This window comes from Larus michahellis, chromosome 1 (genome assembly GCF_964199755.1).
Source record: "Larus michahellis chromosome 1, bLarMic1.1, whole genome shotgun sequence".
In the NCBI taxonomy this organism is placed as follows: Eukaryota; Metazoa; Chordata; class Aves; order Charadriiformes; family Laridae; genus Larus; species Larus michahellis.
The window spans coordinates 61,696,064-61,723,887 of record NC_133896.1 but is presented as its reverse complement, the minus strand read 5'-3'; the positions used below and the strand labels follow the sequence as shown (position 1 = coordinate 61,723,887).

The 27,824-nt window shown below is 36.0% G+C and overlaps 2 protein-coding genes across 2 annotated transcripts in view; one reads left to right on the top strand and one right to left on the bottom strand.

The window, feature by feature from the left end:
- Positions 1 to 24,189, top strand: part of PARPBP (PARP1 binding protein) — a 51,467-nt gene extending 27,278 nt beyond the window's left edge. Inside the window, exons 7-11 of the mRNA XM_074581664.1 lie at positions 680 to 863; positions 6,192 to 6,370; positions 10,941 to 11,022; positions 23,006 to 23,156; positions 23,821 to 24,189. Of these exons, the coding sequence (XP_074437765.1) occupies positions 680 to 863; positions 6,192 to 6,370; positions 10,941 to 11,022; positions 23,006 to 23,156; positions 23,821 to 24,155 (931 nt within the window). The 3' untranslated portion in view covers positions 24,156 to 24,189. The remainder of the gene's footprint in view (positions 1 to 679; positions 864 to 6,191; positions 6,371 to 10,940; positions 11,023 to 23,005; positions 23,157 to 23,820) is intronic.
- A 117-nt stretch (positions 24,190 to 24,306) lies between these two features.
- On the bottom strand, positions 24,307 to 25,796 carry PMCH (pro-melanin concentrating hormone). The gene is made up of 3 exons (XM_074581680.1): positions 25,498 to 25,796; positions 24,786 to 24,987; positions 24,307 to 24,568 (listed from the first exon to the last, which is right to left on the bottom strand). The coding sequence occupies exons 1-3, from the start codon at positions 25,744 to 25,746 to the stop codon at positions 24,519 to 24,521; spliced, it is 501 nt and encodes a 166-aa protein (XP_074437781.1). The 5' UTR covers positions 25,747 to 25,796; the 3' UTR covers positions 24,307 to 24,518.
- Between the last annotated feature and the right edge of the window lie 2,028 nt (positions 25,797 to 27,824).

The following is a 27,824-nucleotide window of genomic DNA, read 5'->3' as shown; positions in this document are numbered from 1 at the left end:
CTAAACATAGTTTAGGTGCACTCACAAATGCCTTCTCATCCTTCGATAAGAAGGGTTGAAATAAAGCCCCTATATCAATGAGATTCAATTATTTATATTTTTGATGTTGAATGGCATGGACATTTCATAATTAAACTACTAAGTTCTTTTCTGTAGGTATTTTTTCTCATTAATGCAAAAGAGATTAATAGTGTGTGCCTGTATGCCAAACGGTGATGTTCATTTGGTCTAATTACTATCTATTTCAATAAAATTGAAAGCAAATTGCTATTTTGAATCACTTTCATGAAGCACAAAAGACTCAAAAATCTAATGGTCTGTTAAATTGGAAAGCGTGTTCCAATGAAGTGTTTTGTTTACACTTAACAGCTTATGAGCAAAAACGTAACTGCAGGTTTAAAGAAAGTACTTTTCTTTGGGCTTTTATGGAGAAGTTAGTTTTGTGTTGCAGCTCAGAGTATTACTAAATGCTGAATTCATTACCTTTCCTTATAATTTTTTTCTTTTTCAGCACACTATTAAGTTGGACAATACTTCTACACCGCTGTTTGATTTAAAAGATCAAAGCTGTTCTCTGAAGAGTTTTGATTAACTGTGAGGACTGGCTATGTTCAACACTAATAGGTATACTAAAGTGCTGCCAAGATTAATGTGGAGATGACCCTGTGCCTATTTTCAGAGTCGCAGGGGGGCGAATTCTGTCAACAATGAAGATGCATTTGATAAAAGGCCGAAGCAATGGGGATCCTTTCTGTCAGGCAGTAGAGGAAGTTGTACAAGATTTGGATTTGAAGATTAAAAATATTATCGATTCACAACGTGAAGTCTCGACTGCCAGCACTACTGGAGTCAGTCCAGCACGGGTAATGGGACTTCTTTTGTTCTTTTTACTATTTAGCTTTGCAAGAAAGCAAATGTCTTTCACCTGTTCTGTTTCTTTTTTTATTTTTTAAGAGTCTTTATGCAGAGTATTATCTTTTCCTAACAGTACAGAGAGCAGCGTCATTTCCTCTACACTGTGGTTTTAACCTTATTGAAAGACTTATACTTGAGCATTACAGTGTAGATTTCAAAAAGCGGATTTACTTAAACTAAACTTCTTACCTCAAAATTGTAAATAAAGTACTCTTTAAAACTTAATTTGTTTGTACAGTTAAAGATGTAGATACTCACAACTATCAGGTTTACCACTGATTTCAAGTCAGTAGAGCTATAACAAATTTCCAAACAAAAAAGCCTCATGAAAGTGGAATTAAGATTTAAGATCATGTATCAGTAATTTTGATTAAAATACACAGGTTTTAATTATCTCAGCATCAAGTATTTCTAAGGGTAAGGCATTCAAAATAAGGTTATATATGAAAGAAATCCAAAATAAGGTGAAATTTGGAGTGGGAAGGGAATAAAAATAACACCCCAAACAATCAACGTGTAAGTTTTTCTTTCAGTGTTTCAAGATGCAAATGCAACTATTACTGATTTCAGTTTAGTGGAAGAAATCAGGATGCTTAAAGTTCTTAAGTCAGGTGTGGAGAGCAGAATATAGGCTTCCTATTTGTGGTTTTTGTACTTTGAATCTACTCAGGTTTATATTATGATCTTTTTTGTGATAAAAACATCAACCAGCTTTAATTATTTTATTTTACGTTATTGATATATAAAATGTGTAATGTCATGTATTTTTGTCTGATAAATTTTTGAAAACTTATAGATACCTTGTATGTATGTACATTGTTAGAATGCTGTGTTTTGTGAAATCACTGGAGTTACTCCATGGTAACAAGATTTTAAACAACTTTTAATCAGATTTCCAATATGCTTTTTTCTTTAAAACCAGACAGACTCTAGTGGCTAGTTAAACTGGTTTAAATGTGTGTTTCCACTGAGCAGTTGGAGTATGTATTTTATCCTAATTTTCCTATTTCCCGTGAATCTTTCATCACTATATTTCTCTGTTTGCCTTTCATATCCTATTTCTCTTTCTTTCCCATCTGATTGATCACTGTTATCAGTTCTGTCTTTATTTAGCTACTTGTATTATTGATAAAATTCTAAAAAGTTATTTAAATCATTATAAGCCAGGTAAAACTATTTTAATAAAACTTAATTCTGCAGAGAAATTCACAAAAATTTGCTTTTCCAAAATGGTTTGTGCTGCTTATTGTTCTCCATAGGTCAAGTTCATAGTCTAATGACCTGGAGAAATGTTTACCAGTATCCTTACTGAGGTGTAAGATAGCAAAGATGATTGTATCCTGATGTTGTTAGGAAATGTGCTTTTAACAGGATTAAGTATTTAACCAGTATGAAGTTAACGTTTTTTTCTCAAAATGGGCACTTTAGGGCAGCTTATGAAATTAATTATATTATATTTGAGTCTGTGGTTCTGTGTTTAAGTTTTTGCCAGTTTTTGAGTTTAAGTTAATCGATTGCTGGAACATCCCACCTACTCGTGGATGGGCAGATTCTACTATAGTTCTTCTCAGTAAGGAAACTTGAGTACATAGCAGAGGATGATGGGCTTTAAACTAATCCTTTTCATCATACTCACTACAGTACATCCACGCTCACCACAGTATGGATGTAACTGAGAGCCATCAGAGATGACTGTGGTCTGGATGTGACTGATGTGCTGCTTGGCTTGACAAATCTAGTGCTGTTATTGGGTTTATGTGGCGAGGTTTTGGTAGCGGGGAGGGTTGCAAGCGTGGCTTCTGTGAAAAGGCACCAGAAGCTGCCCCCATGTTGGACAGAGCTGGTTCCAGCTGGCTGCAAGACGGACCTGCTGCTGGCCAAAAGCTGAGCCAATCAGTGACAATGATAGCACCTCTGTGATAACATTTAAGAAAGGGTAAAAAATGCCGTGCAACAGCAGTTGGGAGGGAGAAGTGAGAATACATGAGAGAAACAACTATGCAGACACCAAGCACAGTGAAGAAGGAAGGGGAGGAGATGCTCCAGGCACTGGCACAGAGATTCCCATGAAGACCATGATGATGCAGGTTGTCCCTCTGCAGCCCATGGAGATCCGCAGTGGACCAGATATCTGCCCTGCAGCCTGTGGAGAACCCCATGCTGGAGAAGATGGACGTGCCCTTAAGGAGGCTATGACCCTGTGGAGATTCCACACTTGAACAGGTTCCTGGCAGGACCTGTGGAGGGAGGAGCCCACGCTGGAGCAGGTTTGCTGGCAGGACTTTGGACCTCATGGGGGAGCATGCTGGAGCAGTCTGTTCCTGAATGACTGTACCCTGTGGAAAGGACCTATGCTGGAAAAATTCCTGAAGAACTACAGTGTATGGGAAGGACCCACACTGGAGAAGTTCATGAAGGACTGTATCCCATGGGAGGCACCCCACACAGGAGCAGACAAAGAGCATAAGGAAGAAGGAGCAGCAGAGATGAACCATTAGGAACTGACCGCAACCCTCATTCCCCATCCTCCTGTGCCACCTGGGTGAAGGAAGTAGAAGAGTTGGGAGTGAAGTTGAGTCTGGGAAGAAGGGAGGGGCCCTATTCTGATTGATGATGAATTCTGATGAATTACATTAATTTCCCAAAGTCAAGTTGGTTTTGCCCATGATGGTAATTGGTAAGTGAACTCCCGGTCCTCATCTTGACCCCATGAGCTTTTTATCATATTTCCTTTCCCTGTCCTGTTGAGGAGGCGGAGTGATAGGGGAGCTTTAGTGGGCACCTGATGGCTAGCCAAGGTCAACCCACCACAGTTCTTTGTGGTGCCCAATCTGGGGCATGAGGAATTAGAGATATGGACAGTAATTGGAAGACGTAATGGGCAAAATGTGGTCTGAACGTTGCAAAAGAGTGGAATAAGTATAGCGAATTTTTATTTTAGTAATTGTGGTGAAGAGATGAGGGGTAGAGTTTGTGTAAATTGTCTGCCTTTGTTGGTGTTGTGATGATACTATTTTGATTTTGGTGTGAGGAATTCTTTTTGTTGATGTAAATGAAGTTTGTAAACATTGTATGATGAATGTATATGTTAAATGATAATTCTTAAATATTTGATTCACAGAGTCGAGGGGTGGAAAAGGGAGCTTAGACAAATATTAAGAGATGGATATTTTAGTGGAGCTTGGTGTGGTAGAACATTTTACTAAGCATAGAGAGGGGTAGGTCACCATTGCTAATTGAAAAACAAAACAAAAAAAACCTCATAAGTTTTCCAAATGAATTTGAGCTGTATAAAAAATATTAAAATATTGGAGCATCTCTATTGTTCCATTAAGATCTCAGGACCGCAAAGATTAGTGCTCTGTGCTGAGTTTCACATATAGCTTGGGTTTTTTTATTGTGTGTTGTTTTTTAGTTTTTAAAGAAACCCCCAAATCCTGATGCTATACTTTTTCATTTAAAATGTTCTCTATCCGGAATAAGTTCTGGCTTTGATAAGATGTTACATTTTTTCATGCATAAGAGATTGAATAATTTATTTGAGTGCAAATTTAAAATACGTTCTTAAATACAGAGCTGAAAATGATGCCTCCACTAGTTCCTGGGAAGGCTGCTTCCTCGTAAAGTGTACCTGAAAAGAGTTTATTAGAAAAATATTTGCTTTTCTCCTTGCAGTGACGGTTTTCTTCCATCATTACTTGGTTTTCCTGCAAATACCTGTTCTATAAGAATCTAGAGCTCCAGGAAGATTTATTAATTTATGCATCAGGAAGCACTACTTTGTGTTGAAACCTGCACGGGTGACTAATAGGAATTATGATTAATTTCTTCCTGAGAAAATTACTACTGTAAATGGAATCTGGCTTCTGTTTCTGGAACTAACCAGAATAGTCTGGAGTAGCTAACGGTCACTACCCTTGAAAGACCTGTCAACTATTTTCTTGAAAAAATAATTTGAATAATGATTTCCAGCTTACTAATAAACAAGATATTTTGTGGCAGGGATTGCTGTTTTGCCTAAAGTTCTTATTGTGCCTTGGACAATAGGATTTTAGTTCATGTTTAGTGCATCAAGTCACTGTTGTTGTAGTACATGAGATTTCTGAAGGTCATCTTTTGGCAGTTAGAAGGTTATGTTATAGTGTAAAGATTATTATTTTTTCCTTTGTGTATAATCAGTCAAGATGATGCCAAATTTGTACATTTCTCATTTAGACAAATTTACCATGACACACATGACATTTTATAAAAATCTATGATGTGGTGATGTAATGACGGAAGAGGTTCAGAATAAATTTTGAGGAAATTAAATGGTACTGAAATAGGCCAATTTTGTAAAGCCAAGTAACAACCATTTCTGTAATTGCTATTTCTAGCTATTGATTATAACTTATAGTAACTGACTGACATGTGTTGCTATGGTTTCTTGAAAGCTACATACACTAATTGATATAATCAAATAGAGAGAGAAAGAGAATTTGATCTTTTCAAGACTGTGTTTAAAAGCAGTTAACTGATTAGATAAATGCCGTTCATTGCTTGCCCTGTCCTTCTGAACAAAGTTAGGCTATTCAGTGTTTCTGTGTATTGGCCTATAGTTTTAAAAATCTACTACTGTGTATTATGCACTAAATTTCTCTGTGGAACTCCTAGTACTTTTAAAGAAAACTGTAGCACACTTGTAATTCTTGCAGTCCTGTAGTTGCTATGGAGTTCCACATCTGTACTGCTGACTGTGGCATTGAGCACTTCCAGATGTGGATTATTATTTTCTTTAAGGAACTCTTCATTCTTGTGGAAAATTGTAAGGAATTCATCCTGTTCCAAACCACAGGAGATGGTGCCAAGTACCCCTCTTGTCAAATCTTGATGGAAATCTCACTTTTAACCGACTGCTTTAGCAGATTCAGTTAGTCAGAGGAGTTGACTTCTCCAGAATGCATTTGTATACCCCATAGCACTAAAATTGGTTGTGAGAAAATAATACGTTAATTTCTGCTGCATGGTTTCGTCAGATTTGTATATTTATCTGCAACTTGCTCATCGGTGTAAACCTCCAGCTGGCAGTGATCTAAACTACTAATTGCTTGGGATGAGGAAGAAACTTTCCCATGGGCAAGTTCCCCATAAATGCTTTCTGGGAAAATGAAGGAGGGGATTCTCACAAGGTGTGAGAATCACCTTGTGCTGATAGGGGTTGCTTTTGGAGGTGAGCTAGTGGTCTGGCTTGCTGACCTTTCCTGTTGTATGTTCCTTTTACTTTTATTTACTTTCAGCCAAAATTACATTCCATAAATCATGGCACTGTCTATTGTGGCAGAGATACTGTAAAGGTCTTACTAGCTCTTCTGGATGAAGATGCTGTCAGTCCTCCTACCCAGAACAAAGCAGAACTATTATACGATGATGAAAGCTTAAATCTGTTTGGAATCACCTCTGTTTTGACGCTCTTCAGGTGAGTACTAGAAGGTTTTTCGTGTTTGTTTTGGATTTGATTGTTGGTGTGTTTGTTGTTTGTTTGTTTTGGTTTATTTTTAATAAAGATCTTATGCTGAGTGGCTAACAAAGCATTGATATTACTTACACAAAGCAAATGACAAAAATGTGGTCTGTTGCAAGATTAGGTGTAAAGGGAAAGCAATCTTAGAACAGTCTCAAGTTCTCAAGAGTATTATACCTCCTCATTCATATTTTATGTATCTTCAAGATACTTCAGTAATATGGGCTTTTTGAGCTAGTACATTTCTGGGCTGCACGAAACCCATGAAGGAATATCCTTTGCAACAAACCTTCCAAATACCTTTTAAGTTGAGTTCGAACTCCTAACTTCAAATACTGTCTGTTCAGTAGCTAATTAGATTACTGTTCAATTTGAGGATGCCTCCTTTGTCTAGCTATGACACAAGAGATTTTTGGATTATATCCTGTTTTCTTCCTACATAGTAATTATTTTGTGGAGACAGTTTTAAATAGTTAAACAGTTTTTCCGATCATGATCCACCAATCAGAATAGTATTGCACAAAGGATGTTGAAACAAATTCACATGCATGATGACTTATTAGTGGTGTCTGTAGTTGATGGCATACGTTGACTCTAATGGTGAAAGCTGCTTTTTGGGAGGAATAAAATCAAAATAGGAGAGGGAGAGGAGAGAAGAGGAAAGATAAAACTCTTTAGTGGCCAGCTAGGATGTAAAGCAGCCAGGGTTCCCAGACAAACATCCTGTGTAGTACAGTCGTTGGTTCCCCAATAGTGCTTTTCCCAGAGTAACTATATTGTCTTTGTAAGGACCTGCTCGCTCCCCTTATTGGTTGTTCCCGCTTTTGATGCCTTCAGTGGTGATTGGAGCATCTGTTCATCAGGGCAGGGGCTGCATGGCCATTTGCTTATTATTGCTCTGGGCATGCACTTTTTTGGGTTCCCTAACATAAAATAAGAGCTACAATGAAAAGGGTAGGAAAAGTGGGGAAGAAAGGGGTGTTTCTTATGCTGGTGGCAGTCGTTTCCCATGAGAGCCCACCGTAACAACACTATCAGAGTGTGCAGGAGCAAGGCTGTGAGGACAACAGCAAGGAAAGAGGGAAGAAAGAAAAGGGAATGATAGGCCCTACGTTGGAAGATGGAGGATCCTAAAAGTCAAAGAATTTAAGGGTTCCATTAGATCTATCATTTGATCTCTTTTATGAAACCAAAGGAATAAACACATTCTAATTAAACTTTAAAAAAAATAATTGGTTTCACTAATAAGAATTCTTAATAAACCTGTAATAATTTTTAATATAAAAGGCAGCTTGTAACAACATATTGTGGAATATTCTTTCACATCTCAAATATCTGTGGATAGCAGTAGCTATACATTTCTATTTCATTATGTAACAAGCTTAAAATAACCCTGATTTCAGTCGCTTGTTTTTCCATTACTTCAGATTAAGGAAAATTGATCCATATTATTTTTTAAACTGTTTCATTAATTTAATAAACCTCACTGTGGTTGTATTTTTATCAGAATGAAAAGGAGCTTAATCAGGTTCAGGTTAATGCTCTATGTGAATGGAATCAAGGCCCACCTGAATTTCTTCACTGAAAAGGTTGTCAGGCATTGTAACAGGCTGTCCAGGGAAGTGGTTGAGTCACCGTCTCTGGAGGCGTTTAAAAGATATATAGATGTAATGCTGAGGGACATGGTTTAGTGGTAACTTGTCAGTGCTAGGTTAATGGTTGGACTTGATGATATTAAAGGTCTCTTCCAACCAAAACAATTCTGTGATTCTATGGGTTCTCTTTCTGAATTAAACATTGCTATTATTCAGAACTAGAGATCTAGATTGGTTTTTGTTTGTTTTTTATTTGTTTTGTTTATTTTTTTGTTTTTTAAAGTAACTCTTCATTTTAAAATCGGTTTTAAGCCACTTATTTCTGAATAAGAGTAGTGTTTGTTTTACTTAAAATCATCTTGGTGTAGGTGTAAGCAGGTACTGCTATCTGGGAATTTATATTGTAATCTAGGTAATTCTTGTGTTTACCTTAGTAGTCAATTTGTTTTATTTTCCAGTATATAATTTTTTTAATATTATCTGTATGTTTTCATTTAAAAAATTGATTTAGAAGTAATTTATTCAAAGTATTGAATTTATGACCCTAAATTATTGTTTTAGGGAATACTTTGTAAAAACGGAAATGAAACTTGCAAACAATACCTGTTCTCCTCAAGTTTTATCAAATATTTGTGTCCTGCATTTCTCTAGCAGCTTTCCTGTAAGGCTCCAGTTGCTTTATGAATGCTGAACACCTTAATACTACACAGGATGGTAGCTAAGGTGTCACTCTGATTTGCATCAATGTACAGGCATCTCTACAATACAGCACTTTTTTGTTAATGCTTGTGTCTCAAATTTTTGATCTAGAGTGCTTGCAGTCTTTTTGCCAATTGATTGTTAATAGTATATCTGGAACAGTTTACAGCATAAATGAAAGTACCTCTGGCAATAAATGTCACTGCGATTTTCAGATTCTTTTTGCTAATCTGATTCTGTGTATCAGATTGGTTACCTCATATGGTAGTTATTGTTCTATGGCTTTTGATCACATGGTAGTTATTGTTTTGAGGTTTTTCACAATGCTTTTGTTATTTCTAAAGATTTCTTTATCCCAAAATATGTTTAAAGTTTGTGAATAGTTTTGTCTGGATTCTGGTCAGTTAGAGAGCACGCTGTTAGTTTTCAGGTGAAGACTGAGGTTAAATGAGAACACCTCTTTTTCAAAACTTCAGCATTTCAGGAATTTTTCTTGCTTTGTTTTACTCTTCTTTTAATAAACTTCTAGATCAGTTGGGTAGATTTATCTCTCTGCACTGAAATCCTGCAAAAAGCTACTGCTGAGAAGCAGCTATTGTGTTGTTTAACTTTTTTGTTGGCTTTCTTTAATTAAAACTATTTTCATTGTAATTTTTGAAATGCATGCATATTTGGGAACTGAAGATGTAAGCACTGACAATACATCCTCAGTGTTTTAGAACCTCCTAACCAAGCTGAAGTTTTTCTTACCTAATCTGTTTTTAGTATATCATTCAAATGTTTTCCTTCTCTAAGCACCTTATTTCAATCTTCTAGAAAATATTCTTTTTAGATTTGCATTATAGAAGTTCAAATAAAGTACTCTTGCTATTTTTGTTTTGTATCTTGAAGCTGCATGCAAGGCAGAAGTGCTGTTTTCCCACAGTATTTTTAAATTTTTTAAGCAAACATAAAAATATAGTGATGATGTTAAAATCAAAGAAAGGTGATTTTGATAAAATTAATGCTATTATTATGTTTTAGAATTAGATTTTGCCTGACCATGGATTAAGTATTTTCATAACTTTTTGCAGTCAGGGTTCTCTTTTTCTGGTTTTGCAGGTTCAACAGATATTCCGGGCTTGGGGCAACTTTTTGTTTGCTGCTGTTTTTTGTATTGTTCCCATCATCTTTCCATCCTATTAATGTTAAAGTCAGTCATATCTTCTTGCTCAGTTCTTTTCTTACCTTTTAAAAAGGTAAGATCTGGTGTGTAAAACAAAGACTCTCTTGAAAAGCCGTTTCTGTGGGCACTGAAAAGGAAACTAATCTATCCATGCACTGGAGAAGCAGTGATGATTTAGTCAGTTGCTTATACTGAGGAATCATCACCTGTTGGAAAGTGAGATGCTGAGAATTTTGTCATTCATTTTAAGTTATAAAGAGGACTCAAGAACCGGAACAACAGTGTAGATGGGAGCATGCAGAAGCTCCATATTTTGGCAAATTAAAACAGGAAAAACTTCACAAGGTCCTGCAGATATTTTTCACCACAGTCAAGTAGAAATAAATAAAGTAAAGAATGAGCTAAATAAATTTTATTTATGGAATAACTGAATAGAATGAGCTAAATAAATAAAATAAATAATGAGTTATTTTTGAAACAACTGTCCTCATATGCACATTGGCCTGCCATGAGCATAAACAGAGAAGTAATTATTGACAGATGCACAGATTAGTTCTTTCTATTTCAAGACCAAAACATCCCCTCTTATATGCATCAATAATTTTTTGCAGTATATGGATCCAAATTTTTCATTAATGTATGTAACTATTCACATACTGAAATATAGGATGGTGGAAGCATTTTGTTTGTGTTAGTACTTATATTAAAACGTCGGTAAATACAAGGAAAATTATTCTGGATGTCAACCAGATGCTATTCAAGGCAGTGTGAGTAGAATGGTGACTTGGTAACTCCTGAGCAGCATTACAAATAATAATACTGTGGCTGCAGAACTACGATATTGTAAACATACTGCAAAATGATACCAGAAATTGGAACTGTAGGATTGGTTTCATTGTGCTGTCTTCAGTTGTCACAGTACATGTGGTTACTTAGGGAGAAAATAAAGTAAGGCTCAGATAGTGAAGATACTTGCCTTCCTATTTCTGAGGAACTTGGTATGGTAACTGTTTTTCTTAACTAATTGCTTTTACATGTTCTAAGTACTTGTCTCTTTTTAATATAGATCTCCAGCACAATCCAATGGATCTTCTCCAAAACCTCTTAGACAACGTATTCAGAAATCCATGGATGAAAAAAAAATGAAGGTACTATGAATGAATTGCTATGCGATTATAGATGCACTGAAATAATAATGCTAAAATGAAAAATAACAGTTAAAATTCTCAAATACTTGGTTGAAATGTATCCCTAGTCATGTATGATAGCTAAAGAAATGTAATTGTGATTAACTTGTGGTAATCGTTTCAACTCAAATAGTGTTGTAATATTGGAAATGAAAACATCTAAAACTCCAGAACAGAAAGGCTTTAAACTTAAAAGTATTTCCTAATGAAGATCTCTTTATGGAAATATAGTGAGCTAATCTATATCTCTTCATTTAACCATGTGTGTATTTCAGGACTTTCAGGAAGGCAAAAGCCCAGCTGGAACTCAACCTGGCAATTAATATAAGGGACAACAAAAAAAGTTTCTATAAATACATCAACAGAGTGACAGAGAATATCCATCGCTTACTGGATGCGGGGGGAAACCTTGCAACCAAGGACGAGGAGAAGGCTGAGATACTTAATGCCTTCTTTGCCTCTGTCTTTAATAGTCAGACCAGCCACCCCCAGGGTGTTCAGCTTCTTGGGCTGGAAGATAAGAATGGAGAACAGAACAACTCCCCTGTAATCCAGGAGGAAATAGTTAATGATTTACTTATGCACCTGGATACGCATAAGTCTATGGGGCCAGATGGGATTCACCCAAAGGTTCTCAGGGAGCTGGTGGGAGAGCTCACCAAGCCTCTCTCCATTATCTATCAACAATCCTGGTCAACAGGAGAGGTGCCGGATGACTGGAGGGTGGCCAATGTGACGCCCATCTACAAGAAGGGCCGGAAGGAGGATCCCGGAAACTACAGGCCTGTCAGCCTGACCTCGGTACCGGGAAAGATCATGGAGAGGATCATCCTGAGTGAGCTCTCAAGGCAAGGGAAGGGCAGCCAAGGGATCAGGGCCAGCCAGCATGGGTTTATGAAAGGGAGGTCCTGCCTGACCAACTTGATCTCTTTCTATGACCGTGTGACCCGCTTTCTTGATGAGGGGAAGGCTGTGGATATTGTCTACCTGGACTTTGGTAAGGCCTTCGACACCGTCCCCCACGGCATTCTCCTGGAGAAACTGGAGAATCATGGCATAGACAAGTGTACCCTCCGCTGGATAAAAAACTGGCTGGATGGCCGTGCCCAGCGAGTTGTGATTAATGGAGCAAAAATCTGGTTGGTGGCCGGTCATCAGTGGTGTCCCTCAGGGCTCAGTTTTGGGGCCAGTCTTGTTCAATATCTTTATTGATGATCTAGACAAGCGGATTGAGTGCACCCTCAGTAAGTTTGCGGATGACACCAAACTAGGTGGGAGTGTTGATCTGCTTGAGGGTCGGAAGGCTTTACAGAGGGATCTAGACAGGTTGGATCAATGGGCCAAGGCCAATGGGATGAGGTTTAATAAGGCCAAGTGCCGGGACCTGCATTTTGGTCACAACAACCCCGGGCAACGCTACAGGCTTGGGGCTGAGTGGCTGGAAAGCTGCCCGGCAGAAAAGGACCTGGGAGTGTTAGTAGACAGCCGGCTTAACATGAGCCAGCAGTGTGCCCAGGTGGCCAAGAAGGCCAATAGCATCCTGGCTTGTATCAGGAACAGCGTGGCCAGCAGGAGTAGGGAAGTCATCGTGCCTCTGTACTCGGCACTGGTGAGGCCTCACCTTGAGTACTGTGTTCAGTTTTGGGCCCCTCACTACAGGAAAGACATTGAAGTGCTGGAGCACGTCCAGAGGAGAGCCACCAAGCTGGTGAGGGGTCTGGAGAACAAGTCCTATGAGGAGAGGCTGAGGGAACTGGGCATGTTTAGTTTGGAGAAGAGGAGGCTGAGGGGAGACCTCATTGCCCTCTACAACGACCTGAAAGGAAACTGTAGAGAGGCAGGGGTTGGCCTCTTCTCCCAAGGGAATAACGACAGGACCAGAGGAAATGGTATGAAGCTGCGGCAGGGGAGATTTAGATTAGATATTAGGAAGAATTACTTTACTGAAAGAGTGGTCAGGCACTGGAACAACCTGCCCAGGGAGGTGGTGGAGTCACCATCCCTGGAGGTATTTAAGAAACGTGTAGACATGGCTCTTCAGGGCATGCTCTAGTGCCCAAGATTATTGGTTTGTGGTGGGGTGTTGTGTGTGGGGTTGTGGGTGTGGAGTTTAGTTGGTGGGTGCTTTTTTTTTGTGTGTGTTGTTTTTTTTTTTTTTTTATGTGGTTGGACTCGATGATCTCAAAGGTCCCTTCCAACCACTAAGATTCTGTGATTCTGTGAAATAAAAGTGAAGCTATGTGAAAACAGAGATAAAACTGAACACAGACACCTGATTTCAGTTCTGATAATACAGGCATTCCAAAAGTGTAATAATGACTTTTTCGTTGCATTTTTGGGGGATGCTTTTTATTTGTAATATTCTGAGGATATTTCCATAACATTGCTTTGTAAACAATAAAATAAAAATGCTGATGTTTCCTATTTTGTAGATGAAATGGAACATGACAAGGGTATGTTGGTATTGGGACTAGCACTATTCAAAAGAACAACTTCAATGTTTCTGAAAATTACAGTCTTTCAGTGTACTGCATTTTATATAGTCTTTTTTTCCTCAAAATTGTCAAACTTGAATGTTGGTACTATGGAATGAGGCAGAGCTTGTATCTTCCACAGCATTTCAGCAAAGAGCTAAATTTTGACTTAATTTTTTTTTTTTACTTAATATTGTTCTATAAATTTAGTCCTGACACCAGGTAAAAACACAAATGTAATTAGTATATAGGGAAGATAACAGGTATTTTACGCCATCAGAATTAGTTCTGGAATAGCACAATGGAAAATATCTTTCTGCCATTGGACATGAGGGGAATTTTAACATATTACATGTTTGAGAAGTAGAAAGTCATTAAAAGGAAGTAAAATTAAAAGCACCGTCAGTATTTCTAGCATGTGTATGAAATATACTTGAGCTTCATTCTGAGTGCTTTTTTGGAACGGGGGTTGGGTGGATGATGGGTGTTTTGGATACACTCACTAATTATGGTGAAATTTAGCTTAAAACTCATAGGCAAATTATGAAGTCTTAAAGCTGATAAAGGAACTTCACTACATTAATTTTACAATTAACAGCATATTTAAATTGCAGCTTTACTCATCAGATAGTAAAAACGCGATATACTGTTTGCATAATACATTGAATTAGTTTTCTTGTCTAAATGAAGATTTTATAATTGGATTCATGAACAGACGTTTTCAGTATCGAAGTACAAAAATTAGTATCTAAAAGTAACTACCTGTTATGTTTGAGAGCTTTACTGGAAACTTACAAGGTTTTTGACAGAAACTATAAATAATGAGTGTTGAGACTGATTCATATTTTGAAACTATTGGAGCTGGTTTTGGAAATACTTTTTTGCTAATCAAAAATACCAGATTAGCTACCATAATTTCTGTGCAAATAGTAGTTCTATCAGAGGTCTTTGGATAATTGAATGAGTTCTACTTCAGGAGCGAGCACTGCGTGCAAAGGTTCATCATGACACTCTCCTGTGCTGCTTTTGTAATGCCTGACTCTAATAAGGGCTCTGTGACTCCTATGATCCTTGTTAATACAGTACAAGAATCTGACATTTTCTGTAGGACTCCTGTCCTAGTCTTGCTTCACCATGATTGACAAAATAGAATGTACCTGTAGCAAAATAGAATGAAAAAAATAGAATGTTTTTAGCCAATAATTTTTGAGATCTTTCAGTCAACTTCTAGAACTGATTTTTATGCTCACCAGGTGCCTAATATAATTTAGGATGACTATATTGAAACATAGATAACCTTTTGTCTTATGAAAGCCAATATTCAAAGAGAACAAGCAATAGGTCTAAAGACTGTGGTTAACACTTCCAAACTTTCTTTGGCATCTTAGAAGACTGTAAGACTTAGTGTTATCTTTTGTAGATTACATCTGTGATGGTGGACTCTCTTCCCCTACTTTAGCGTTGTGAATGGTAACGTGATTAAGATGGTAAACTGAATGGCTGTTTGGGGCTATACAACTCATATCTTAGAGCAACTTTGAGGTTGCTGAACTGCTTCTAATAATCACAATCAGTCTTCTTTATGGCTTTCTTCTAGTGTATCCTGTTGTACCAGAGAGACAAAGTACAGCATGGAACTGAGGCCAAATACCTCAAGATGTTTTTCCATTTAAAAAAGGGAAAATAAAAATCATGCAGTTCAGAGTATAAATGTTCCTCGATTGTGTATCAGCACAGAGTCTTCTTACTCAAGATGGGACATCTGAGTGTTTCATGTTATGTTTGCAATTCTCTTTTCTGTGTATCAACCAAACATTGCCATCTAAACTACACTATGTTTCTGTGAAGTCTGGAATTATTCTTCTGATATTGCTATGTTCGCTTTAGTCTTGCTTGTCCTTCTAGTCAACTAAAATTGCTGTTGCCAAACAACTAATGACTTTTCTAACTACAATTCATATAGTTGCCTGCCATTCATCTTTGATCTCTGTCCTCTCACGTAAAATCCTGCTGTCTTTCTTGAAACATTCATCTTTCATTTTGTCTTCTTCTGGTTTTCTTTCTACCTTTCTAACAATTTCTACAGCATTTCTTTTCCGTGTTTTTACTCCTTCCTTTTCTTACTTTTTCTATGAAGACTTTATAGGGCTCTGTCTTTCTTTTCTCTTTCTGTGCCTTCTTTGTGGATGAAGACATCTACAAACAGAAGTTCAGCTATCATCTTTATACAAAGAGTTCACAGATCTAGATCTGACCTAAGTGTCCCTTCTGTCAAAACTGACATCTTTTGTTACTTCTATACCATCCTGTGAATACCTAGCTGTTGATCTTGAGGTGGTATCTTTCCTGGTATATTTAACACTGAGGATGGTATCCTACCTGTTACTTTTTTCACTCCATGACACTTCTGGAACATATTCTTCTCTATCCATATCTACACTCAACTATAACTTATTAAATTATCATTTTGCTTTTTGATGTGCTGATGTGTATTTTTTTTTGGACTTGGTAGTTGCAGCTTTGACCTGTCTTTCTTCACTGAGATTGCTGTACAAAAAGTTGTTATCAAAGTGATTAGATGCTAGATGCCATTCTTCTTTTTGCATCTCAATCTATTCCTTTAAGTTGTAGTACATATAAGCTACTTGTTTTAACATATCCCAACCCATTTAATATTTTTGATTTGCTACTTTGTGATATCTGTCGTTGCTTACATTCAGCCTGCAGTACCAGTCTTCATTGTTTGTTTGTTAATTTTCAGACTAGCTCTTTCAGCTGTCTGTTTTATACTGTTTCTTATGGCTGAAGAGATTTCCTATATTATCCTCCTTTAAAACCTTTTTCAATACCTTTAAATCAACCTCTCCCCAAAACTTAGTAGTGCTTTTTGTTGAGATGGATGCCCATTACAATGACTAATTTCAGTTCCTTTCTCTGTGAATCCATATGTTTCTTGGATTGTAATGTCTCTTTGTAGAAATAAATTTTGTTCTGTCTTTACTGTGCAGCACATAGCACAATGAATTCCTTGTCCATGACCATAGATCTCAAGTGCTGCCGTAGTACTTATCACATTCTTACACTGAATATCAGTCTTCGTTATTATTTCATACAGCCATCTTGAATTGTGTACAGGTTGCTTGTAAAATTAACAGTTGTAAATTTTGTTATGCCCAATGCACTCATTTTAACAATTGACTCAGAACATTTTTTTTTTTGAATCAGACAATAGCATCATGATGCTTCTTCTCAATGTCAGTGATTCATCTGAGAAGTTCCTTATGCAGTATGTAAGATGCTAGCAATAGTTCCATAAAATCGTCCTAAAGACCTTTTTACCATGCTGCCTCTGATATGTGCTGAGATAGTTAGTCTATAGTTCAAATTCATGATCTCTCATTAGAACTTGTCCCATGAAATCTCCTTTTCCATGATGTTTCAGTAGTCATGATTAGTTTGGTTGTATGCTGGGTCCTCTCAAGATGTATGTGTTGAATAAAGAAATGTAGTAAAATCTAGAAAGTGAAAGGAGAAGGAGTTATCTAAATTAAAAAAAAAAAAAAAAAGAGGAAAAAAACCCCCATTATGCCCTCTCCTTCCTTGAGAGGAGGTGATCTCTCAACTTCTGCAGAGTTATGTGGATGAGTGCAGATTGATAATATTTAGACGTAGGGCACAACATCATGGATATGTGTTTAGTATCTAAAAATATGGGGAGTGGATAAAGTAAGTGGGTAGCTATGAACTGGAATTGGTGTTTAAAAATAAAATAAACCTGTGGGCACTTCCATTGTGCCAAAACAAATTCCTGGCAACAGTGAAACCCAAAGAAATATTTTTGTCTTTCAATCCTCATTGAATACTGGAAGAGATGCAGAAAGATCACCTAACTAGCAGCATTTGTTAGGAGGCAAAGCTGTCGCTCTTATCCCTTGGGGAGAAAGAAGTCTGGGGAAGTGTGTTTTTTTCATTCCCTCCAGCAGAAGCAGGTAAGAGTAATAAGAAGAAACTCAATCTTCCTTTGAGAGACAATTTAGAGTTTCAAGTTTGCTATCTATTGTTTAAGTGAAGTGTCTTTTGGTGAATCGTGTTTTCTGGCAGGAGTTTTTAATTCATAAAGATCTATAGAACATCTGTTGAGTTATGTGTCTTGTTGTCAGTTGTCCTTACCACTCCTTTCTGTGTTACAAAAATATATAGAAAGTTTAATGGGACAGGAGAGAGGTATTTTTATGTAAAAATGGTTCATCCAGCCTTATGTCTCCTTCTTTGAATCATACTTCCATTTTTCTGAAATGGGTAGATAGCCTATTGTTTGACTGCTTTTTTTACTGATTTCAGTGGGGTCAAGCAAGCCCCGCTTATTGGTGAGAGAGAAGAATGGAAGTACTGTTACTATTACCTGCTTGTTTAGGTTAACGAGCAACTTAAGACAACAAAAATGTTGCACAATAAGATTTTAATTTTTCTTGTGCACCGGTAAAGATTAATTAGACTTTCAAGTTGTAGGTAAAATACTGTTCCTGAACTAACGGGATTGGGTGAAACTGCGAACTTTAGGCATTAAGAAGGAAGGAATAAAAGCTTTTAGGCTGTGAGCATGCAACATATGAGAGGGCAACATATCTTTTTTTTGTAAACTTAGGATTGTTTTGGCCTTTTGATACATTGTTTTAGAAATCCTGCTGCATTGTTAACACATTTACCCCAAAACAGCTGCAAGGACTTTCAGTAGTTTGGCATGTTTTTCTTCTTAATGTAACTGGAGACAGCCTTTCCTATATGAGGCACTATTTCCCTCCAATTGGGAACATAACTGTAGTTTTAGTTTTAAGAAGAATTTGTGGCTTAACAGCTCTAACAAATCTTGGCATGCTTTAAGTTCATTGTAATTTTACTGTGTATAGAAAACGTTCCAAGGAAAAAGCTCCACAAAGCAAAAAATCCCAGTCTGCCTTTCGCATGTGACTTGTTCATGCCTGTACAAAATGACTTAATATCTAGCTTCACGCACTGCTGTTATTTTTCATTGCTTAGTTCCCTAAATGCTGTTATTTGAGAGAATTGTTTTGCCTATTTGTGATTCCAGTACAAATAAACTGTGACTTGGAAAACTATCAACAGGAAGGTATCAAGTGTTTTCTGTATGCCCACTATAATTGTGAGCAGAAAAGTCGTAGTAATAGAGAAAAAAATCTTCCTCAGGTAGTAGTCTTTTGTACTGTAGCAAGAAATATTTGTTTCAAAGTGGAATATAATTATGGAGGATGCTAAGCTGACTAGTGGTTTCAATGTATATGGAGTATGCTAAAAATTAGTATTGGGAGGAGAGGGAGAGGAAAAAAAGGTTACGTTCAGCACAAAATCTGAAGAAAGACTTTATTATTAGTGTCAGTCGATAAATCACACCTGTGTAGAAAATACCATTTTTCTACAAGACCCCTAAACTTCTTTCCTAGGATCCATAGCTGTGAGTTTTGAGTACTTTCAAAACTTAGTAATGAGGTGATTTGAGGCTAAATAGTCTCAAAACAGTAGTAGGTTAATTTCGCATAGCAAGAGACTGGTACAATGTCATGCTAAAAAAATTTTATAGTTTCAGTACAGTAAAAGCTTGGTATTACCTGAGCTATTCAGGATATTTTTCATGTTCGAATAACATGATGCCTTGGTTTGGCAACGATACTTACCATTTATTGTTTGTTACTCTTCGCTTTGCACTCCCTTCCATTTTTCAACTTTCTCTTTCAACTTACCTTTAATATTTTTTTTTTCTAAAAGGAGAAGGGTAAGGGTGGAGAAAAGACATTTTCTCTTTTTCTCTCTTTTCGTCTTCCAAACAGTACTCTAATCGTTTGGCTAGAAAATAAAAACATGTGTTTGTTGTTACTGATGTAGGTTTTCAAATTCTATCATTTCATTCCAGTGTATAAAAACCAAATCTCAGCATTCTTAGTGACTAAATATTGGCAGTACTGTCTGCATGCAGATGCTGGAAGGAGATCTGGAATAGATTATCAACTAACTTTTAGAAATAAATAGAGCATGCACCATTAATATTTCATATAAAAGTGAATGTTTTATATTGGCATCTTGAACAACTGAAAATCTTCTCTAAATAGAGAAGTCAAGGTGGGAAAATGTCCAGCTTTATCTACTCGTTAGGACTACTAATTAACCTACATGTGCTGAAACACTGTCTTAAATTCTATCATACTTCCTTCCAGCTGAACAGCAATAACAGCAAACCCCTTCTCCTGAAATGCAGCAGAATTTCTTTGTTGAGGGATACAGCAATATTCCACTTGCTTGTGAAGAGGAGAGTGGATAGTAAGTCTGAGTAATTGCATGGCCATTTGAGTTCCACTACTAGATCAGCAAATTGAGCTCCCAACATTTTTGCTCTTCCAGAGCTGTGGGTCATTGGGATGGTGCCCTCAAAGCAGTGGATTTCAGGCAATTTAATGTAAAAGAACTCTAACTTAGAGCTATTTCAAGCTGTTGACAGGCTTCATTATGTGTGCTTCAATCAAGTTAAGTTGCTCTTTTTTCTTTAAAAACATTCCAGTGAAGCTCTACTTTTTAATTCAGCACTAGACTTGTGCTCTTTTGTTCTGCCTTCAGGCTACTAAAATTTACTTATTGCTACCTCACTCTGTGTAATACAGTTGTTTTTTAGTGAATATACATTCCTAGAGTAATTGGGAATTTTGACTGTTTCAACAAATTCAGTCTTGCACTCTTAATTTGTATATACCCTCTAGATTAGTACTAGCATCAGCTGAAACAGTTGTATTTAGTAGAGCTTTGTATGCTCTTTGCAAATGACTAAATGGCATGTGATGCAATACACTGTGAAGTTTTGAGGCATATTTCAAGCTTCAGTGAAGCTGAAACAGACAGATGGGTTTGTGCTGCAAGTTTTTTTCGGTATTAGAGCTTGACTCCTGTCCTTTGACTTCACGTATTTTAATACCTGCAAACTGAATTAGTGAAGTGTCAGATGGAGGTGGTAAAAAGAAACCCCAATGTCCCAAAAAATGACTGGATTTATTGTTGGTTATAGAATGGTAACTGTCAGGCTTTCTTGCTCAAGTTTGATGTTCTTTGTGCTGTACTTATGATAGCTTCATCAACTCTGCGCAAATTGTAGCTTATTTGCCTCTTGCAATATGAATATATGATAGAACTCTGTGCAAGTTATTGTTGTGTAATTTTTGATGTGTGTCACTTGCTGAAAAAGAATTAAGAATTGAGGGGATTTTAAAGGATTAAGCTGTAGTGTTTAAGAAACATAGCAAATACAGGAAAATATTTTTCATTAATATTACAGTGACCTTAAGCTTAAAGAAAATGTAAGCCCCTTATATTCTGAATATTGTAATTGTACAATAGGATGTTGATTAAGTTTAAACTAAATTAGAGCTGCATTTTTATTTTTTTCAAATCCTTAAGCTTATTCTGGGTGTAGGTTCTCTTATCCTTCAAAACGCTTTCTGGAAAGAGTATGGGTAATAACACATACTTAATGACTCAGTGACATAAGACATAAACTTAAGCACACAAAGCCTTGTAAATGTCTATGTATATGGTTTTACCTTATGGTAAAAAATGTTTTAAGTACAGACTAGGTTAATACTTAAAAAAGATTAGAACTGTTGAGAGTCAGGCTGGCTAGTTCTTCGTGGTAAATCTGCCTTTCTTTTTCAGGCTGTTGATGGACAACTGGGAATATTGGGCCTTTTTAACTCTTGAAGGGAATATTAAGTTTAAAATAAAACTGTATATATGTACAGACATATTAAGTAAGAAAGAACTAAGTTTCTGTAAATAAATGGGATATTTTTTTCCAAAAAGACTGGTTGTGTTCACTTGGCCAACTGCAGTATCATGAAGAGATACTGTTGAGGGATATTAGTTGTTGCATCTCAGTGATAAAAAGCTAGAATCTGTTAGCTTATATGCATGAAAACAGTATCTGATGTAAGTGGCATAAATTGTGACTAAATTTCTTAGATAAAGGCCCCTGTGAAAGGAGGGTTTGGGGAACGCATTCTTTTCTTTCTTTCTGTATAAGTCTGAGATTTTTGATTTGGAAGAAGAATGTATCTGTAAGGGTCAAACCTAAACATGCTTGGATTAAGAAGAAAAGTAGACTTGCATAATGCAAACTTAGTCAGAAAAGTGGCTGTAAACCTCTTATTTGACAAATCATTCCTGTTATATATCTATATCTCTCTCTGTATATATATCTATCTCAACATTTCTTTTGTGACAGTGTTTCTTGATTTTTTTCTTTTTCCTGATATTTGTACTGTAGCACCTGTTCAGCTCAAACTTATTTGAACTCACCTGTGCTGTTGTAATAGTAGTATTAGCTAAAAATCCTAATATATATTGCAATTATCTGCTCTGTGCTATACCTTTCAACATATTTTCTATAATCCAATAGACTTTCAAATGGAAGCAAGGGCAGAATTTGTCTTGCAGAGTCTATAGCATTTGTGATAAATTGTTCAGAAAGTACAAAGCTTGACCCTGAAAATCCTAATCTGATGTGAAGCTGTAAATTAGAGTGTAAACTGAAGAAGTTTGACCTGTAACCATTGATTCCATTAAATATGGATATATTGAATAGATTGAAAAACTGTATTTAATTTTTTGTAGTTGAGCCAAATATTTTTATTTACCTGTGCTATGACACTAGGTTCCGTCTTCCAAGATTAGGAGGTGGAGATGGGCATGTAGAACCAGATACAATAGTGCTCTTCAGTACTGTAGATTTCTGGCAACTTACGCCATATGGGTATGCTTTCACAAATGTGGAGTAGGACATTGGCATTCAAGAAGAAAATGGCTTTATTTTGTGACTAAATGGGAAATCTGACATTTGCCAAAGAAAAATCTGAAATAATACTTTATATTTCATTTTTAGGTATAAGTATATCAAAGCTTAATTTATTTATCATTCCTTTTCAGTGTTGCTATTATGCTTTGCTCTGTATATAAATTGGTTAAGTGGTGAGACTCATCCTGTACTTGGCACTTATGAACTGACATATCAAAGATTACCTGTATAGTATAGAGGTATAGAAGAAGTATAATAATTGACTGAAGCAGCTATGACAAATTTTGTAGAGTCTGCAGTCTATCAAAAGAGGGGAATAACTTTAACAGAAAATCTTTGGTTGAAGCTTTAAAAGTTGATGTGTTACTTTCTGAAAGAGATGAAAAAGTACTTTAAAATTACTGTATGAGAATAATTTGTTAGTATTCTTGAAAGCCTTTACACTTTATAAAGGAATACTTAATTAATATCTTTTACGTGAGCATACTCATTTTTCTGGTGTTTTATGTGATCTAAAAGCTTTCAAGACAGAAGAATGGGGGAAACATTATCTTACTATCTTGCAGGAGTCGTCTTTTACTTTTGTAAATAATTTGAGCTAATACCAGATTGTCACTTACAGATGAGGCAATCTTCAATCAAATCTCAGTTTGCATGTACATATAAAAATGAGCTGAGTGAAATTAAGGGTCAGCATTTCCTCAGCAGTAACCAAATTACAACCTGCATACATCCTGCACCAAAGCAACATTTAAAAGCTGGATATCTCACAGGTAAGCTGTAATAGGATTGAATAAGTAAATATGTCTAATATTTCAAATGTTATAAAACAATGCCTTACTAAAACTCAAGTATAAATATGTTTTCAAGGAAAAAATAGACACGTCTCATTTTTTTGTGTATGCTATGATCAGTTAAATGTCTTTGCGTTAAAAGTGTAATGCTAATACTTTGAAAATATAAATCTGTTTGAAAAATATGTATTGATGCTATCTTGAGGTAAAAAAAAGATACATTTTACATACATTACATAATGTTTTTTCTTATTTTACAAAAGTAAGCTAAGTGAAATTTGCATTTTTGCCATTAAAAAAGGGAAAAATTGGTTTTACTCCACTATAAACTGTATCATATATATAATTTCTAGGCCCGTTAAGCATCTTTTCCAATATCTTAAAGTTATAAATCCACTTCCTGAAGTTAGTTGCTACTAAATGTTTTCGAGCAATGTAATTTTAAATTGCCAGCACACTTATGAACACATCGCAAAAGTTACTGCAATGACCAGCATAGTTGTTTGGGGGTTTTTTTTACTGGTAAAGCATTAGTTTTGATTAAAAAAAAAATCACGTGACAGTCTTCTGGTAGGGAAAGGATGAATAATCCCAGGTAACTTTTTATTTCTTCACATATGTTTTTGATATTCTTACATGACAGAAGGTATGAATTCATGTCTTGATGTACCAGTGCTTGGAACTATTTCTGAAAATGTTCACCAGACTAGAAGTTATACAGAAATGGGAAAGCTGAGTTGTCAGCCAAGAAACAAGGACTCCAAGAATGAACAGATGGATTTGAATAATGACAAAGTAATCTGTGATAAGGAAAGTGAACCATCTTTGCAAAAAATCGCTAAAAGACCTAAGACTTCAAACAACCCTCAGGAGGAACTGGACAGCAAAATCAGTGGAAAAAGACAACACAGCAAAACTGCAAGCAAGAATAAGTTGATTGCTGGTCAGGCAAAATTAACTGACTTTTTTCGACTATAAGTTTTTGTTTTGACATACATGGTATATTGACTGGTTCAGAAGCTGTAAAATTCTGTGAGAAAAGGGTGAAATTCGTTAATTTCTTCCTTTCATGCTCAAATAAGTGGAAGTAGCTTGTGTGTAATACTAGACAAATACAAGTCTGGATTATGCAGCAGTCTTTTATTTTTTAATAACAATACATTGTTAGTAATTACAGCTATGTCCTTTATTGATAGTGAATTATGTTTTCCTCTACAATGCGGTATGAAAGTATTTTTGGATGTATATGTACAGCTACACTAAAACACAATAACTTCAGATTACATTAAATTCATAACAAAATGTTTAATGTTCAAAGAAGGTGGTGTAGATCAGTAGTTTTCAGACTTGCCAACAAGGTCGATAGACTCTTCCCAGCATACATCTGAGCACTACAGGAAAAAAAAATCTGAAAGTTTAAATCATCAAAGAACTAGAATTCTTTATAGCCTCTGGAAATATTAATTTTAAAAATGCTTCCTCCCCTGTGCACCAAATCACAGTAGACATGGAGTTTCTAAATGAACCTTCATCAAATTGCAATATAGACATTGCATTATACTTTACTAGAATGAAATAATTTTTGTGTAAAAATGAAAATATACTTACTGTCAAAATCTCTTCTTCCTATAGGGAATTTAGCTGAATTTTCTTCATCTGCAGTCTCTCTTTCCTGTATTGATTCAATATTTTGAATTTCAGTGTCAGCTGGAAAAGCCATGGGTCCCTTCAGTGCAAGATAAGGTAGTTGCTTTCTACCTAAGTTGATTGGCATAACACGATTTAAGAAATCCTGTCTGGAGCCTGTGCCCTGTTTTAAGGGAAAACAAGACTAGCAGTTTATCTTTATTTAAAGTCAATGAAGTTCACTTTTTATACTTCATATGTAGCAGTGCGAGTATTTTATCTTTCAAGATGGTATTTTGAAAGTAATGACCTGCATTCCGTCTTTGGCTGAAATGGTTTTATGGTAAAGAACATGGTAAAATAACGTGTCTTATATTTGGTGAAGGTAAAAACGTGTGGCTGCACATAAGGACATGCTGAATCAAACATAAATATAGGTGCTTTTCCCTACAAGTTTTGGCTACATATAGTTCTCTAAAAATCAGATTTCTTTTATTCAACTCTCCAAGTTACAAATTTAAAATCTTGGATAGATATTTACAGTTGAAAATTTATTCTTGACTATAGTATGCTAAACTGATATTTTTGTATATTCACCAGGTTATTGCTTTAAATTATTGTACTTGTTTTCTAAAGGGCTATGAAGAGGATTTCCATTTTACAATTAAGCCAAAACATAAAACTGAAAACTCACCAAAAACATCCTGTTTCTGTCATCATCTTCATCCAAAACACTGCTGTCTTCAGTCTTATAACGCTTCAGGAAAGGTATAGCTCCTCTGTTCAAAGTTCTGTCTCCATTTCGAGGAGTTTTTCCTAGATTTAGTGTGGTTAGCAACATATCTTTATCTTCTACCTTTTGCAGAGATTTTGAAACTGAGAGTAGAAAACCTTGAGAAAAAAGAGAGAGAGAGAGTATTAACATGTATGATGAGATACACATTCTTAGTTACTTAATGCTTGCATAGAAGTTAAGCAGTTTTCAAATTTTAAGAAAGCTTTTCCGGTTGTAAATTAATATGTTCTCCATCTGTGCCTACTTTATATATTTCACAGATTGAATGGAAGCTACTTCAATGGCTGATGAGTTCACTCTTTTATAATGACTCATACTAAGGAGTAACCTTTTCTATAATCCTTCTAATCCCATCTGTTGTTTAGAACTACTTAAACATTTCTTTAGCATGGATAATTTGTTCTTTGTATGTTTTTAGAAAGGCACAGATTAGTTCCTTCTGATGGATCAGTGTAACAAAGACCACAGAAAAAGTGATGTCCATTTGTGTTGTTTATAAAGCTTTACTTCCAGTTTAGGCAATTTAAGAAAAGGAACTAATCTACGTGAGTAAGCAGGACTCTTGTAAAGGTGTGATCTATCACAGTTCTTCATCAAAACTGATTCACTAAAGAGTTGAAAAGCTTGAAATTTAACAATATCTTAGACTGCTAAGGTGTTAGAGCTGAAATTTTTAATTTGTATTTTGATATCCATTAAGTCAGGTTATATTATTTAGCATTTATGTCTAGAAATCTTTATTAGTACCTAAGTAATTAATATTTGTCTGCATTTTTTTTTCTGAAAGTGGACCTTTCCCAGCTACAAATATAAATCAGATATGCTTGCTATGTAGAAATAAGTAAACTTCAGTTTTTCATTTAAAAGGTCTTTGAAGTCTACCTGTTACCCTGTGGAAGGAAATGTAGGAGTTTCTGCATAACATATTTTCTTTTTACCTTATCAGGAAAGCAAATGAGGCCAGTTCAAATTTAGCTAATCTCTTTAATGTTGGCGATACAAACCATGTATTCAGTGGCTATGTGCCTTTCAGCCGGTACCCATCTCTTAAATTCATGTATGTTTTAACCTTTAGGTTAGTTCAGGGAACCAAACATTCCGCTAGTGGAAGCAACCCACTAGGAAATTGATCAAGAAACTGACTAAGCAGAAAGAATACCGACTCCCCCTTGTTTTCCTTTGTCACTCTTCATTTTGCTTTTCCTACTCTTTCTCTGTACTGTCATACACTAGGAACAAAATGTAAATTTTTATTTACCAAAGTGATTTCTTTCAGTGGTTCTCTTTTTTTTTTTTTTTGTACTGATTTTCTGATGATCTTCACTAGTACCCACCACTGATGTGGTGTGAAAGAGAAAGTAACATTGATATTTAATAGTCTAGACACAACACATCAATGGTAGTCACAGATAGCAAGTATAAATTTTGTCTTTATAGCTGAAGAATAGAAGAATAGAAGAATTCCAAGGAGGAAATACGAATGTTGCTGAGAGGTGTTGCATAGTCTTAGGGAAGTACAGAAAGAGTAATAGCGATTCCTGCTAAAAACAGGCAATGATGCAACACTAATCAACAGACTGAGGAAGTTATGTAGAAGAACGGACCAGCGTTGTTGGAACTGAGGTATTTTTAATCACTATTCACTGCTAAACTTCCTGGAAAAGCAGACTGCCTTGCCAAAGTAACTTCTTGGTAACAAGTTTCATGGGAAAATATGTCCTGCTGGGCTAAGCAGATTTTGACCAAGAGACATTTTGGGTATACCCAGTTCTTCCCAAATGAGAAAAGTGCATTTAATCCTTTCTGGGCAGAGCATTTCTGACAAATAGAATCATTTCTTCTCATTCTTTTAATTTCCTTGATGTAGAGCCTGTACTTGCCTCTGGGCGATTGAAGTGCTTTCTTTCCTTTGACTTTAATTGCCTGGCTATAGAGGAGACAAATTTGAAAGTCAATTGTATATGGCTTTATACTTCCATCCAACCTCCCTTTGCTAATTTGTATTCTTCCCTCACATTCAGTATTTGTACAGTTTTGTTCAATTAATAAAGCAAAAGCCATGTATGCTCTGTAATGGTACTTTTCTTTTAGCTCAGCCTAGGCGGAACAAGAGGAGTGCTTTGGAGCTGCCATTGGCAGCAAACCTTTCTCTTTGTATGTTGGTGTATGAATTAAGAGTTGGGGAACAAGATATCCACCCAGTAATTGAGCACGTGGCAAGATCT

Coding starts and splice junctions, on each gene's coding strand:
- PMCH (XM_074581680.1), bottom strand. CDS start 25,746: ATGTGTATCTCATCATACATGTTAATACTCTCTCTCTCTCTTTTTTCT. Junction 24,988..25,497: donor ACAGAAACAGGATGTTTTTG/GTGAGTTTTCAG, acceptor CCCTTAAAACAG/GGCACAGGCTCCAGACAGGA. Junction 24,569..24,785: donor AGGAAGAAGAGATTTTGACA/GTAAGTATATTT, acceptor TTTTTCCTGTAG/TGCTCAGATGTATGCTGGGA.